This window comes from Dermacentor andersoni, chromosome 1 (assembly GCF_023375885.2).
Source record: "Dermacentor andersoni chromosome 1, qqDerAnde1_hic_scaffold, whole genome shotgun sequence".
NCBI classification, from domain to species: Eukaryota; Metazoa; Arthropoda; class Arachnida; order Ixodida; family Ixodidae; genus Dermacentor; species Dermacentor andersoni.
In genome coordinates this window covers 173101914-173117113 of record NC_092814.1, presented here as the reverse complement: position 1 = coordinate 173117113, position 15200 = coordinate 173101914, and the positions used below count along the sequence as shown (strand labels likewise).

The following is a 15200-nucleotide window of genomic DNA, read 5'->3' as shown; positions in this document are numbered from 1 at the left end:
TTATTTTTATTTTGTGCGCTGTCTTTTCTTGTCAGAAAAGAGGACCACACATCTTGGTTGCTATGAATGCGGGTATCAGTCATTTTTCAACATGCTGCACAGCTTATGCATTGACTCCTCATTTATTAGATAAAATAATTAAATGTTTACTAATTGCTAGATAAAAAGTTATGATTAGCATAAATGATGCCCATCAACATACACTGATTGCTGTTCCTGTAAAGCCCTCCATAATTTTTTTATTCTTCGTGACATTCCGTTGGGACAGCCAGTATATAAGCATTAGATTGTGGCAGCTAGATATTGCATTAATAAAGCCTTCACGCTACTTGAGGAGTAAAATACAATGAGCTATTTTATGTGCTCCCCACCTCTCTCTCTCTCTCTCACTCTCTCTCTTCTTGTGTGTGTGTTTTGACATTTTTGCTATCTTCTCTGTATCCAAAATATCAGGCAGTAACTGCATATTTTTATGGCCTATTGTATCTCCAGTAGAGCTTGCTCTTGGCCTAGTTGGTTCTTACGGAGTGACATAATTGCCACAAAAACAAAGAAAATTGAAAGAATTATCTCGGATAGTTCTTGTGAACTGCTCACACTTTTTCCCCCCTACTTTCAGAAGCCAAATTGCTGTTGCTTTTAAACATGCATACTCTGCTGAGCATCAAGTTTGCAGTGATTGTGTAAGTATACTTATCTGTGCCACCACTTCCTCCCCCTCCCCTTTTGAAGCTTAAATCACAGTGTGCAGACAGTGAGATAGAAGATGCAGATGAACACGATGAGGCTGAGTATGATGGTTTGCTCATCCAAATGGCTGGAGACTTGGTTCCTGCGATGGCTAAGGCACTACCACCTGAGCGGTTTGGTCCTTACATGGCAGGGCTGCTACCTCTGTTCATGGGCAAATTGGTAAGATATGCACCTTTGTGCTGAGGGAATGCATCTTACTAAATAAATAGAAGTTGTGACAAGTGTTTTGAAGGTATTATTTGGCCTTGAATCCTTGAGCAGTATTCTCAGGAGATTGCTTTTGGAGATAATTTCTCTTTCAGGAAACTCGGCACTGGACACATCAAAGTGTACACCCAACAGCGCTCTTGGCACTTTGTGAAGGTGCAAGCTTGGCACAGCGACAGTAACGCTGTCATCTGTACGCGCGGATGCATCTGGGGCCGAGTCAAGCAGAATCTTGTGAAGGTGAAACTATCTCCGAAGGTGATTGCTTGAGAATGCCGGGCCTGCTTTCATCTGTTCACTATGCTGTCTTGGCTCAAGTGGGAATGGGCATTTGAAAGAGCCCTCCGACGCAATTTTAGGTTGTGCTTTTTTAGATTGTGGCCGAATATACCTCAGATAGGTCTTTTAATGTCAGAGAGAGACTGGCACAAAAAAAGGAGAAATGGGTTTACATACCAATTATTCTGACGAAAAATTTCAAGTTGCTCTCAGCTTAATATTTTTTTAACTCTTATCTCCCATTTTAATTTTCTAGCTATCTTCATGATGATCTTCCACAGCCAATACCAAAAGGCTATTGTGCACACATAAAAAATTCACACACCACGGTTTCCAGTTCATTGTGGCATATTTCCTCAAGTGCTGATAGTTGCAAGACCCACACGCAGCAAGCTCAAAGAATGCTGAAATTGCAAATGGCAGTGGTTATTAATTGCTCAGAGGAACTCCAGCCAAAAGAGAGCCAGCAACGGTGCTCATAAAATGCCAAGCTATGGCAAAAACACTGCAGGAGATGCTGCCACTTGTCCACTATGTGCAAATCTCAATTTCTTCTCTGGTCTGTTCTCATGCACCTGACATTGAGCAAGATTGTGGTGTAAATTGTATATTGTGAATATGATAAGATTGTCTGCTTCATTGGCACACATGTGACATGGCATGATCTCCCTTCACTCAATAAGTTCCCTAATTTTGGGAACTTACTATGGGTCTATGTTAACATTGCATGAAGAAGGGCTACACATTGTAGTTACCTGGTTGAATGAGTTTTCCACCTACCCATATTGAAACACTATTGGCTCTTGTGGAGCACACGCACCTTGTGAGGACCTTGGAGTATATATACATGTGCTGCGAAAAATGCAACAAGTTAAGCAATAGTTGGAGCCTATAAGAGCCTTGAGAAAGTGGAGTGGTGCCCTCTCTCAGGTGACATCTGCTCAGGGACTCTGCTGCTGCAGTACACTTGCTTAATCACTTAGTGTTAAAGGGAGATGCATCTCGGAGATCCGTTTTTTTTTCATAGTAAGGCTAATTGGATGGAATTTATACACAATAAATAATTTATTCTCTTATTCATAAACATTATTTTAGTTTCTCATTATCTTACCTGGTAAGTTTTCTGCACCTCCTGGAGGTGGGAAAAGTAGGATCTCTTGTGCAAGGTTTGGGCTTCATACCACGCTTAGAAGAGCATGATAAAATATTCTATATTGCTCCTTATAAACATATTGTAAACAAGGTAAAAAAGAGATTTCATTTTAGTTTTATTATTTAAGAAATAAATTTTTAATCTCTGCTATAGTTATTGGGAACATTGATGATTGCCCTCTTAAAATGCATATAACCAGAATTGACACAAATTACAGTAAAGCCTATATCTACTTTAGGCGCTGTCTGCACAATTGTGCATGCCAAGATACTGCATCAAAAGAAAAAGCAGTGACGACAATAATGATATTGTTACGGGGTTAAAAACAGTCAGACGTGTGTTTACAGAATATTTACAATAGTTATAGCAGCTGACAAGATGGTAGACAGCGCGCGAAGACCAGAGCATCGTCTTCTTCCGACGATGATTAAAACATCTTCTTCGTCAGCGTATCACATGACCCCCGGCAGCTGAAGCACCGGCTCGGTGCTGGTTAGGAGGCGGGCAAGTGATACAACTTAAGACGCGCGACGTGGACCACGTCGGAGCGATGCTGAGCCACGGTTGGCTCAAGAGGGGCGATTTCGTACGTGACGTCAGTTACTTGACGCAAGACACGGTAAGGGCCGGAGTAGCGTGAAAGTAACTTCTCCGAGAGGCCAACGCGTCGCGACGGCGACCAAAGGAGAACCAGGGCGCCCGGTGTGTAATGGACATCACGATGGCGGGCGTCATATAAGCGCCGCTGATTGTCCTGCGACTCCACAAGTCGACGTTGAGCAATATGGCCTCATATAAGCACCGCTGATTGTCCTGCAACTCCACAAGTCGACGTCGAGCAATATGGCGTGCTTCTTGTGCTTTGAGGATGGCTTCACAGGCGCACTCGAATGTGGAATTCAGACTAGCAGGCAGAACGGTGTCGAAAGGTAACATAGGGTCGCGGCCAAACAAGAGAAAGAATGGAAAGAAGCCTGCGGTATCATGGCGAGACGAATTATAGGCGAAAGTAACGAATGGCAGCGCAACGTCCCAGTCGCGATGGTCATCGGAGACATACGTGGACGGCATGTCAGTAAGGGTGCGGTTAAGGCACTCGGTTAGACCGTTTGTTTGTGGATGGTAAGCAGTAGCAAGTTTGTGTTTAGTCACGCATGAGTGTAGAATGTCATTGACAACTTTAGAAAGTAGCAGCCTCGGTCGGTGAGGAGCTGTCGAGGGGCGCCATGGTGAAGGATGACGTTGTCTAGGAGGAAGTCGGCGACATCGGTTGCACAGCTTGTCGGAAGAGCCCGTGTGATTGCATATCGGGTGGCGTAGTCTGTTGCTACAGCAATCCACTTGTTTCCCGAAGCAGGCGTAGGAAAAGGGCCTAAAAGATCAACACCTACACAGAAGAATGGTCAAGTGGTTGAAGCCGACTAGCAGGGAGTGTGGTTGGCTTTTTGCGTCGTTGACAAAGATCACACGCAGCGACATAACGGCAGACGTCACAGTATAGACCAGGCCAAAAGAAGCGCCGACGAACGCGGTCATAAGTCCGTGACACACCAAGGTGACCTGCAGTCGGTACATCATGAAGCTGGGCGAGAACAGTCTGACGCAGATGCTCAGGCACAACGAAGAGTCGGGCAGGGCCATCCGGGCGCATGTTAGAGCAGTACAATATACCATCTTGAAGTTCAAACATGCGAAGGGAAGGATTGGGCGTCGTTGAAGTGAGCCATTGAATAAGGTGTTGCAAGGAGGTGTCCCGACGTTGTTCGGCTCCAATGTCATGAAAAGCAGCCAGAGAGAGAACGGTGACAGGTATGCCGGTCGCAGAAACATCAGGAGGGTCGACAGGATGGCGCGACAAGCAGTCCTCATCTGGATGTAACCGGCCGGTCTTGTATACAACTGAATAATTGTATTCTTGGAGGTGCAGAGCCCAGCGGCCAAGGCGCCCTGAAGGATCTTTGAGGGGCGAAAGCCAACACAGAGCGTTGTGATCAGCGATGACTGTGAATTGGCGGCTGTACAAATAGGGGCGAAATTTACCCACTGCCCAAACGAGAGCCAGACACTCGCGTTCGGTGATAGAATAATTGCTCTCCGCAGAGGAAAGCATGAGGGTTATTGCCTCCGCCAGCCCCACCGCATCACCGGTGGGGCTGGCGTAGGCAATAACACGTTCTCGCCCTTGTTGTTTCTGTGCCAAGATAGCTTCAATACCGTGGCCACTGGCATTGGTACGGACTTCTGTTGGAGCTGACGCATCAAAGTGAGCGAGAATAGGCGGGGACGTAAGCAGCCCAATCAGCTCGGTGAAAGCACCACCTTGCTCAGGGCCCCAAATGAATGCAGCGTCTTTCTTGAGGAGCTGATTGAGAGGGCGTGCACCGCTTGCAAAATTTCTGACAAACCGACGGAAGTAGGAGCAAAGGCCCAAGAAGCTGCGAACACATTGGCACGGGAAAATCTTTGACTGCCCGTATTTTGTCGTGATCAGGGCGTACACCAGAAGAATCGACGAGATGCCCAAGCACAGAAATTTCACGACGACCAAAGTGGCCTTTGGACGAATTTAGTTGTAGCGCCGCCTGACGGAAAACAGATAGGATCGTCGACAGGCACTCAAGGTGTGTCGCAAAAGTCTGAGAAAAAACTATCACATCATCCAGGTAACAGAGGCAGATGGACCACTTGAAACCGTGTAGGAGGACGTCCATCATTCGTTCAAATGTGGCCGGGGCATTACATAAACCAAAAGGCATCACTTTGAACTGATACAGGCCATCGGGAGTAATAAAAGCTGTCTTCTCGCGGTCCATGTCATCGACGGCAATTTGCCAGTAGCCAGAGTGAAGATCAATGGACGAAAAATATTGTGCTCCCTGCAGGCAATCCAGGCCATCGTCAATGCGTGGTAGTGGATAGACGTCTTTCTTTGTTACCGTGTTGAGGTGTCGATAATCGACGCAAAAATCGCCAACTGTTGTCCTTCCTTTTAACTAGTACAACAGGGGATGCCCATGGGCTGCAAGAAAGTTCGATGATGTCTCAAGAAAGCATCTTGTCAACTTCGTGTAGGATGATATGTCGCTCAGTAGGCGAGACGCGGTAGGGTCACCGATGGATCGGGCTCGCATCACCAGTGTTTGTTCGATGTTTTATGACAGATGTTTGTCCTAGAGGGCGTTCTCCAAGGTTGAATATGTCCCAGTATGAGGCAAGGAGGCAACGTAGTTCTTGAGCACGCTGGGGAGGAAGATCGGGAGCAGTCATTTTTGTTAGGGCATTAAAGTCTGAAGGGACAGGGGCCGAAGCAAGAGTTGAACACGAGGAGCTGTCGCAAGTTAAAGCCGAAATGTGGTAGTCTCTGGCTGGCGTTATTTGCGCCAAGGATATTCTGCGCGGGAGTACTTGTGTACAGAGTCCAAAGTTCACAAGCGGAATGCAGGATGTGTTGTCCGAAATGGTAACGACGGTGTGAGGAAAAGCGGTGTTGTGCGAGAGCAGGACATCCGGATTAGGAGATACGATGTAGTCACCGTCTGGTACAGGTGGGATGGGGGAGACACCTATGTAGGTAATGGCACGGTGAGGGAGGCGAAAATGCTCTGTGGAACATGGCCATATCGGAGCACTATCAGGAGGGTCAATAGCAGCAGGTAGAGCGAGTTGCACAACACCAGCAGAACAGTCTATCAAAGCGGAAGGTGTTGACAGAAAGTCAAGGCCCAGGATGAGGTCATGAGGGCAGTGCTCTAGTACATAAAACAGAAGTATGATGTCCGGTGACACTCACACGAGCCGGACACATGCCAATAACGGCTGGTGTTCCACTGTCAGCGACTTGGACCACAGGCGAAGGGGCAGGAGTGAGGACTTTCTTTACGATTCCGAAGCTGAGCATTCATCACAGATACGTGCGCGCCAGTGTCAATCAGAGCCGTAACAGATACACCATCCACGTTCACGATAATGAGGTTACGATGTGTGGGCAAGGTCAAAAGAGGATTTTTGCGTGAGGTTGGTTTGGCAGCATCACCTCCAGGTGCTGCACCTGTTAGTTTTCCGGAAGGGTGCGCCGGAAGGAGCTAGGGGACGGTGATCGGCAAGATGGGGGCGATCGGGAGAAGCGGCAACGTGGCGAAGGAGAGCGGGTAGGACGAGAAGTGTCGCCAGAATTTGCTGGCTGCGTTTGCGGGGCGAGCCAAGGAGCAGCATGAGGGCCGTGGGATGGGTGGTAGGACCAGGGGGTCGAATTCCACGAAGACCGGCAGTGACGTGAAATATGGCCGATACGGCCACAAGTGAAGCATATAGGCCTGTCGTCTGGAGTACACCATTCAGCTGGATTGCGACACCGCATTGGGGCATTCAGGCTGCGGGTGCGTATGACAGTACTGTACGGAGTGTAGTCAGGCCGATTAACTGAGCAGACGTTGGTCAAGCCTACGTTGGCCAATTCTTGGTGCACGACGGACTGTATCAATGAGACGGTCGCCTGGCAATTGTCGGGGCCATGGGTTGTAGTCGTGACAGGAGGTGCGGCTTCTATGTCACGTCGGATGACATGGAGGATGTCATCAGAGCGATTGGGTCTGGGCGGACTGTGGAGGTCTTCGCAGGTGGACATAGCAGCCGTGTTGGGAAGGCGGGGAAATGGCTGGGCAATGCGACGACTCTTGGCTTCTTCAAAGCGCCGGCATTCGGTAATGATGGCTTGCACAGTGGAAGAATTCTTGAAGACAAGGAGATGGAAGGCATCATCTGCTATGCCCTTAATGACATGTGCAACCTTATCAGGTTCGGACATCTTCGGATCCACTTTACGGCACAGAGCGAGCACGTCCTGGATGTACGTGAGATAGGATTCAGCGCACGTCTGGACACGCCAAGCGAGGTCTTTTTGGGCGGCGAGCTGACGTCCAACAGGCTTGCCAAACAAATCTTTGAGTTTCTGTTTACTAATGTCCCAGCTTGTAAGTTCCTCCTCGTGGGTCTGAAACCAGACGCCGTGCCCACAAGGTAAAATATCAGATTCGCGAGAATGTACATGCTCGCGAATCTGTACATGCTTTATCATTTGAATCAAATTTGGCACTGAGTTATGATACCTGCTGTGTTTATACTTTCCTTTTGAGCTTATTTAAAGAAAGTACTGGTGGTTTCAGTTTCATTTTTTTTTTTTTTTTGCTTCTAATTACATTATTTACATTGCTTGTTTAATATTTCCAAATGTTAGCATTGAAATAACCTTTGCCATAACACCAGCGGAGCTGTCACGGCTGAAAGTTACCTCAAAACTTAATAGTTTACTTGCCAACACATAGGTTCAGTTAAAAATAGGAGCCAGGAAAAAAAGAAAAATAGTTTAATCTTACTTTTATAAAGTTCTTTTTTAATTAACCCATAATTTTGTTGGTTAAACTACTATAATTGTTCTTCTAGCATTTATTCCCATCTTCGAATAGGTTTAGTTCACTTGGGTCTGTGATGGTAAACAAAGGAATTTTGTGTAAACATGTGAGTGTGCAGTCGACATCTGAAGTCCACAGGGCATGAGATCTCAGAAGAATCTGATAATTTCCTCAGCCTGGGTACACAGCCTAGACTTTAGACCTGCAGCCTGGACTAACAGATGTGGCCAACACAGTGATGTGCTACTCTAATGTCTGCAGTAAAAACTTGATGGGAAAATAACTTTTTTTGCACTGATTCATCCTAGAAGTTTTTTGAGCAGAAAATTAACAAATAAGTTAAACTTCTTCCCTACTTGTCCACTCTGTCTGGAATATATGTGAGTGATGTGTTGATCTTAGAGGAAATTATCTACTGCACCTTTCAGATCAAAGGTGAATACATTAGTGGCAACAAAATTTAGTTGTTTTTTTATTGGATCCCATGCTCCAGAACCTTTTGCGGCTGGGGTATTTTATGAAGGTGTGCTAGATGGCTAACTGGTTCGACATGCTTACTTAAAGGGGCCCCAAACCACTTTTTATCGAAGTCCAGAAATGCATTTGAAGTTAAATGAAACTATTTCAGAAATATTTTGCCACAAAAGTACTTCAGTGCGTCCAGCAGAAGCAGAGTTACTGGCAATCGAACACCGCATTAACGGTGCTTTTGTTCATTCTTCAATGGCTTGCACTGCGAAGGCTATGGTGAATCGAGGCATGTCCACAACGCTCCGCCTGCTGAATGTCACCATGGTGCACAGTTCAAATTTGATTTTGGATGCTCACATATACGCCACTATTTTCGATTTAGGCACCTATGACATGCCGAACGTAGCCAAGTGCGGTTGTCCTCAGCGAGCTGCAGTGCGCTGAACCAGCGGACTCATCGCGGCACACCGTTTGCTTTTCACAGCGTTTGTACAGCGCTTGCTTTGTTGCACGGCAGGAATGGAGTGTGCACTCACGCTCATGTGCTCCAGTCTGGCCATGCTACATCATGAGGACCAGCTTTGTCCTGCACTAGCTTGACCTACAGATAGTCGCCCCATCAAAGTTGCACATTTTGAAGTGCTATCAATAGCTCAATACGAAGTGAATTCTGCCAAGGCATCTAACCAGGAGTGGCCAGGAGTGGGCGCATGCTGGCAAGCATGCTTGTGCTCTGAGCTTAAAGGGACCCTGAAACGCTTTTGACGATTTTCTACTAACGTACTGAGTCGTTAGAGTAGGTCCTTCTGATCATTAATTGACACATCTAAGTGCCCCGCGTAAAGCGTGCAATTTATTATAAGTTTTTAAAAATGCACATCGCTGGCTATCGCAGCGCACTGCTCGGCGGAATTTTAAGCCGCCCCTACCCATATGACTGAAATCACCCATACGACGTCAGTGGGGCGAGCTATCCGATTGGCTGACAAGGGCGCGTGATTGATAATTTTTCCAACTTTATGGTAAGCAAATGATCTTCGCAATAGTTGGAATGTTAGTTAATTTGTTTTTATGAAAAGAAAGTAACATAAAGAGAATGCACAAGAACAATTTTTCAGCACACTTAAGCACTTCCGGCACACAGCAAGTGTCGTCTGCTTGTGTTACAACGTACTCCATTTTGACGAGAGCTCCGCGGTCAGAGTCGGCCTCACTCTTTTCGCGAGCACTATGATTCGGCTTTGTTGCCTTGTGGACTGCAAACGTAGCGACTGGCAATATGTCAAGCTGCGACATCGTGTCTCTCTGCAAGGCAGCGTACGAGCGAACTGGCTGCTGCGCATCGGACTGCCGCTATCCGATCGGCGTCAGGATTGGCGCGTTTGTGGCCGTCACTTTACACCGGAAGATTACTAACGCAATAGCGTTTCGCGAGTCCGGTATTAGGGCAAACGCAAGCGCAAGGGAACAGAGTCTGGCCGCTTGACTGTGCCGTAACGGGATGAGCCATGAGATGAGCAGGGCAAATGTGAATGGTCTGCACGGTGCAGCCACCTGGTGGCACAGAGCTCAACCATACACAGTAGCAGCAACGAAGTGTATTCTTCTTTGCTGCTGGTGTGTATTTTTCGCAGGAGTGTAATCTTCAACACATTGTTTTTATATATGTTTAAAATGTTTTACACTTCGTTAGAGCAATATTAGCGCTTTGTTTAGATGGTTAAGCGCTGCGCCAACAAGTGTGTGGACCGTGCAGACCGATCAGGCCGCTCACGTATGTCTACGCTAAAGTTCCTTCATCAGCTTGAGTTTATGCCTCCAGTCATTTGCTGAAATGACCAACTTGCCTGTGGTTACCGGAATACAAGACACGTTCGGCGCTACGACAGAATGCTCGCAACGCACGCTGCTTCGATAGCTCTCGCTTGGGGTCGACGGCCAAGCGGCTAGCGGAGAGGTCTCGCGCGGGCGGGGGCGGGCTCCAAAACAACCGGAAGTGGACGATGTGACGTCGCATCGTGACACAGAACCAGTGAAGGCGGAGCTTAGCCCCGCTCGCTCGGCGAACGAGTTGAGGAGGAAAAGCGTGGCTAGGGAGGAGGGTAACTTCTAATCGCTTGTAGCTCCATTAATACGTAACGCTTCACTTAAATTGTGGTGCGAATGTTCTACTTAAGCTGTACCCTACGCGTCTACAAAATTTGTCCGAACCGTTTCAGGGGCCCTTTAAGTTTTGTGTGGTTACAGGCTAGTTGCAAGTTAAAAGCTATTCAAAATTAGCGATAATCAACGGCTACAGCACTGATAAGCAGGGTGCCCAAAGTTAATTCCTACGCGGGCAGCTGCGGCCGAGCTCACAGTGAGCAGATGATGGCTTCTTCCCAAAATATGTAGTAATTATTATTGAAATTGGAAAGCAGATTTTCGCTTACTTCAGCCTGTTTATTGAACTGCCTCAATAAATATACACAGTAACAGTAGGAAGAAGCGCACTGATCCAAACAGCCTTCTTGATTCATGTCAGAATAACAACCACGTATAGGAATCTGCTACCAGAAAAGAGTGAGGAGCAGGCTTCTGTTGAAAAGAGAGTATTTGAGAGAAGTGACTTCGCGCCCGGCTTGCGAGATCCACGCGTCGCGCATGACTGCAAAATTAGGCTGAGACGTTCACAGCAGCATATGCTGTCCAAGGACTGTGTTTTTTCACCAAGCCCAAGGGGTAATTGAAGGCCCCCTTAACGTACACAGCTTGAACAGACTACATATCTGCCACCTCGTCTTCGATTCATATCGGTGCACACTGTGCACATTCCATAAATATCATTGTTAATGACCTGGACAAGCAAAAAAGACTATACAAAAAATTCCAACTAATTGTTTTAAAAAGAGTAGCAAAAGAGTGTCTTCAAAGTATTTTGCTTCCTATGTCTTCATACTCTAATGTGCTTTTCTAATATTAAGGGTGTTGTCATACTGAGGCACCTATCATTGTAGGGTGCAAGTTTTTGCAGCTCCACATCGTCAAACAGTGCAATGATGAAAGTGCTGCGCCAATTGCACCCTTCGAGCTGTGCCAGCCTACTCCAAAAGACAAATTTTAAATGAAGTGATTGAACTGAGCAGAATGTTTGCATTCCCTGGAACCACACAGCCATAGCCGTGCCTTGGTGCTATTCTGAAGATTGTCAAATTCCGCCACATTGTCTACTCTAATCGGCCCAAAGAGCTGCTACTGCCTCTGATTGGCTCAAAATGCTGCCATTACAAAATTTGGCATCATTGAAATTTCAAACGTGCCCTCTTATAGGAATGCTGAATTCATCAGCATCTCAATGTCCATGTTTATTCATTGGAATGTCATTCAACGTTGATACTACAACAACCCCCGGCCTCCGCTCTTCGGTGAATACACCAAACATAACAGAGCCTAAGTTCATCTTGTTGCAAACGAGCGGCTGTGCTCTTTCTCCAATGGCATCAGTTACGTTCGCCACGTATCTTCTTCCTTTTAAGCGCTAAGCTATGTTTTGAACGTGCATGAGAAGCTCAGCCTACTAGATTAAGAGGTTTGCATTTGAAATTACTGACATTGCTGGCGTCGGGGCGCATTGTCACATGGTATTTTTTTAAAATTTCTGCGGGCTGTTTTCTTTTGTTGGAAAAAGAAGAAAAAAAGAAGACGCACAAACCTAGGTTGCTTTAAAAGGCCCCACCAGGCCCCATAGCAAATTTTTGTTATATGCTGGAAGTTGTTACGTGTCCTCTAGGGAGCCTTCTGCTGCAAAAATTTTTCAAGTCGGCTCATTAATAGCAGAGATAGAAATATTTCAGTGCCACGAACCCATGACTTCAGCAGGCGGACTCCACTGCATGGCAAGACTCCCTCTCCACTCGCCCCGTCCAGCCTTCGCAAGCGAAATTCCTTCCCTGCATTCTCCCATGCCGGACCTCGAGGATCGTGTGACACATACGTCACGGGCCCCGCCTTCAATTTTTTTTTCTCCTCGCTGCCCCCCACCCCGCTCCGGCAATGCGCTTTTCCGCTGGCGGCATTACGCGCGAGCTGTTATTGTTTTGCGCAGTGCACGATTTTGTGCGCTGTGCGCAAGGACACATCACTAGTGGTATAATTCAGTGCTACACAAATACTGAGGCACAACAAGCGGATCGCAGAGCATGATCATGCGCTGGAACACGGTAATCAATGGCATAGTTTCGGTACCTGCGCATGTGATCACACGATCGTGGGAACAAGCAGACGAAGCGGAAGTACATCTCTCTTGCTTTGGTGTGAAGTAAAACAAAAAACAAGCTGACATTCCATTTGTGTGTTCTATTATTTCTCAAAGCTTCAATTCGTCAATTCAAGCAACAGATCACACAAATAACAGATGGTGCCTTGAATAATTCTCGAAGTCACGTGTCACCACAAGCGACATCACGCTGCGGAGTTGAGTACATAGGTGCAGGGATGCGACTACATCATCCTCCGGCTTGGAGCGCGGCAGCCGCGAGGAGAAGGAAAACTGTGTTCGGTTTGAAATTTCAGATCTTTCCGCAGCACGTAGCGATGTAATACTTTGCAGACACGATCGTTATCGCTCAATGTATGCTCTGCGCTTGTCAGCTCAAAATGGCCAGACTTGGGGAGGGGCCCTTTAAGCTCTGTTATCTGGCATTATTTGACATCCATCACAACCTCTGAAATGACACATTATCCATGAAGTTTGTTAATGAAACTTACCTAATGAAACCTGCATAGGGCCATATTTGCATGTAAATATCACGACCACGAATATAATACAAGGGGGCTTTTGGTCTCTCAGAAAAGGAAAACATGTATTAGTAAAGATTAGCATGCAAACGGGAATAATTACTATAGAAACAGTGATAAAAAGCAGATGGCCGGAAGGCTTTATTCATCGTTACCGCGAAGGACCATCGTAAAATAATGTGAAAAAGCGAGTGCTGACATGTTTATCACCTCAAGAAAAAAAAATGCCACGTTATATTAGTGTTATGAACCAGACTACACCACGAGGCACATTCGAAGGCCAGCAATTTCGAAATAAATCTTGTGTTATATTCGTTTAAATACGATAATATGCTCGTTATTTGCACAAAAAAGAAGCATGTATTACTAGCATAACCAATTCAAGCAACATAGAGAAAGCGCCATTCCCCAAAGCCCTACATTATTTTTTTTATTTTTTGGCTGCATATAGTTGGCACAGATGTACCAGTACATGTTCACATTTCTGTCCCGTCATGTCACTGACGTCAGATAGAAATGTGAGTACCATACCAAGAGAGCATTTGCCATTATCCGTGTCATTGTTTTCCCTCTGCATAACCAAAAATAAGTCATTATGTTCATTTTATAATATACGCTGGAGGTGCATCGCCTCCGAAAAAGCTCAACACTGAAAGGGATATAATACTGTTCTGCAAAGTAAAAAAAATAATAATAATAAGAATACCTTTTCTTTATCTGCCGGTATTTCACTCATATTGAGCTTTATCAAGCAACTCCAAAATCTGCAATTCCTGCTCCAGACATGCTCCAAAACGGGAAATTTGCTGCTCCCAGTACTGTTTCAAAACACCCTTGGCCACTTCCATCCCTGCAGTGTCTACTTTGAAGAATGTAAAGTGCACCTAGCATCTTCGATATATATTTCGGGGGGGGGATACTCGACACATACAAGACTTTTGTCGATGCAATAGTGAGACTAAAATGCATGAATAACTATAGAAGTAGAGAAATCCTATCCATCCATCTTACAAACATCTAAATTTTCACTCACCAAAACTGTTCAACCACTTTGCTCTTCCCTCGGGAACTTGTTACCCTTCTTTCAAGTTCCTAAGCCGCCATCGCCACCTTTTGATGGAGGCAAAATGCAAAAACTCTTGTGTACTTTGATTTAGGTGCACATTAGGTGGTCAAATTTTATCTGAATCTGCCACTATGGCATGCCTCATAATCATAGTGTGGCTTTGGCATGTAAAACCTCAGAATTTTTCTTTTTTTTTTTCCACGTTCCTAACTCCATCTGCTTACCATTGCTTCACTTGGTGAGCTTTCTCTGTACCAGGTGTAACCAAAATAGGTTTCAGAAAACCAAGGGCTTCTATAGACAATATGTCTTGTTCTACACATAAACCACTGCAGATGTAAATCCTATCCTCCTCTCCCATTTGCACACCTGTTAAATTGGACAGAATGGTAAAATAACAGAATTAGTGCTTCTTATAGCCACAGGGTATGTCTGTGGGCAGGCATTATCAGTCATTGTTTAGTAAATAAGACAGCACCAGAATTGATTGGAAGTAGCAGTCACCTTGAAATTGGCCCTAAGTGTCAATGTTAGACTTAACTCTCTGCATAAATGGAAATTAAGGACCTACCTGACTGATGTGTGTGTCTTTTTTTATTTATGTATACACCCATGTAACTAACCTTGTGTAGCTATTTGAATGACTGACCTGTACCTGTTATGTTAGGCTACAATAACACAAACCTATTGAAATTGGCGCTTTTTGAAAACTCTCGAGATTCCCTGAAATTTAAAGGCTGTGGAAGCTTTTCTATACAGACTACACAAATCTCTGTATAATTCCTTTCCTTCAAGAAAATCATCACAAACTGAATCCTTCAAGCAATAAGCTACTGTTAAACATGAACACAGGAAATGTAATGTGCATTCTGTCTATACAATCTGTCTGAAAACAGAACTTGTGACCTAGCACTGGATAAACTGCACAATTTCTACTACTACCGCACTGCTGCAATAATATTTGCAAATGAACACTACATTTTGGATACGTAATATGTACAATATATTCCCTTTATAGTAATGCTCACAAAACTTAAAAAATATGATTGTTATAACCAGTTATTGTTGTACTTGCTGTGACCCTAAT

The 15200-nt window shown here is 45.4% G+C and overlaps 1 protein-coding gene across 1 annotated transcript in view; it reads left to right on the top strand.

Annotated features, from left to right (window-relative positions):
- LOC126547299 (importin-4-like) overlaps nucleotides 1-15200 on the top strand; it is a 126478-nt gene that overhangs the window by 100659 nt on the left and 10619 nt on the right. Inside the window, exon 23 of the mRNA XM_050195258.3 lies at nucleotides 733-912. Within this exon, the coding sequence (XP_050051215.1) occupies nucleotides 733-912 (180 nt within the window). The remainder of the gene's footprint in view (nucleotides 1-732; nucleotides 913-15200) is intronic.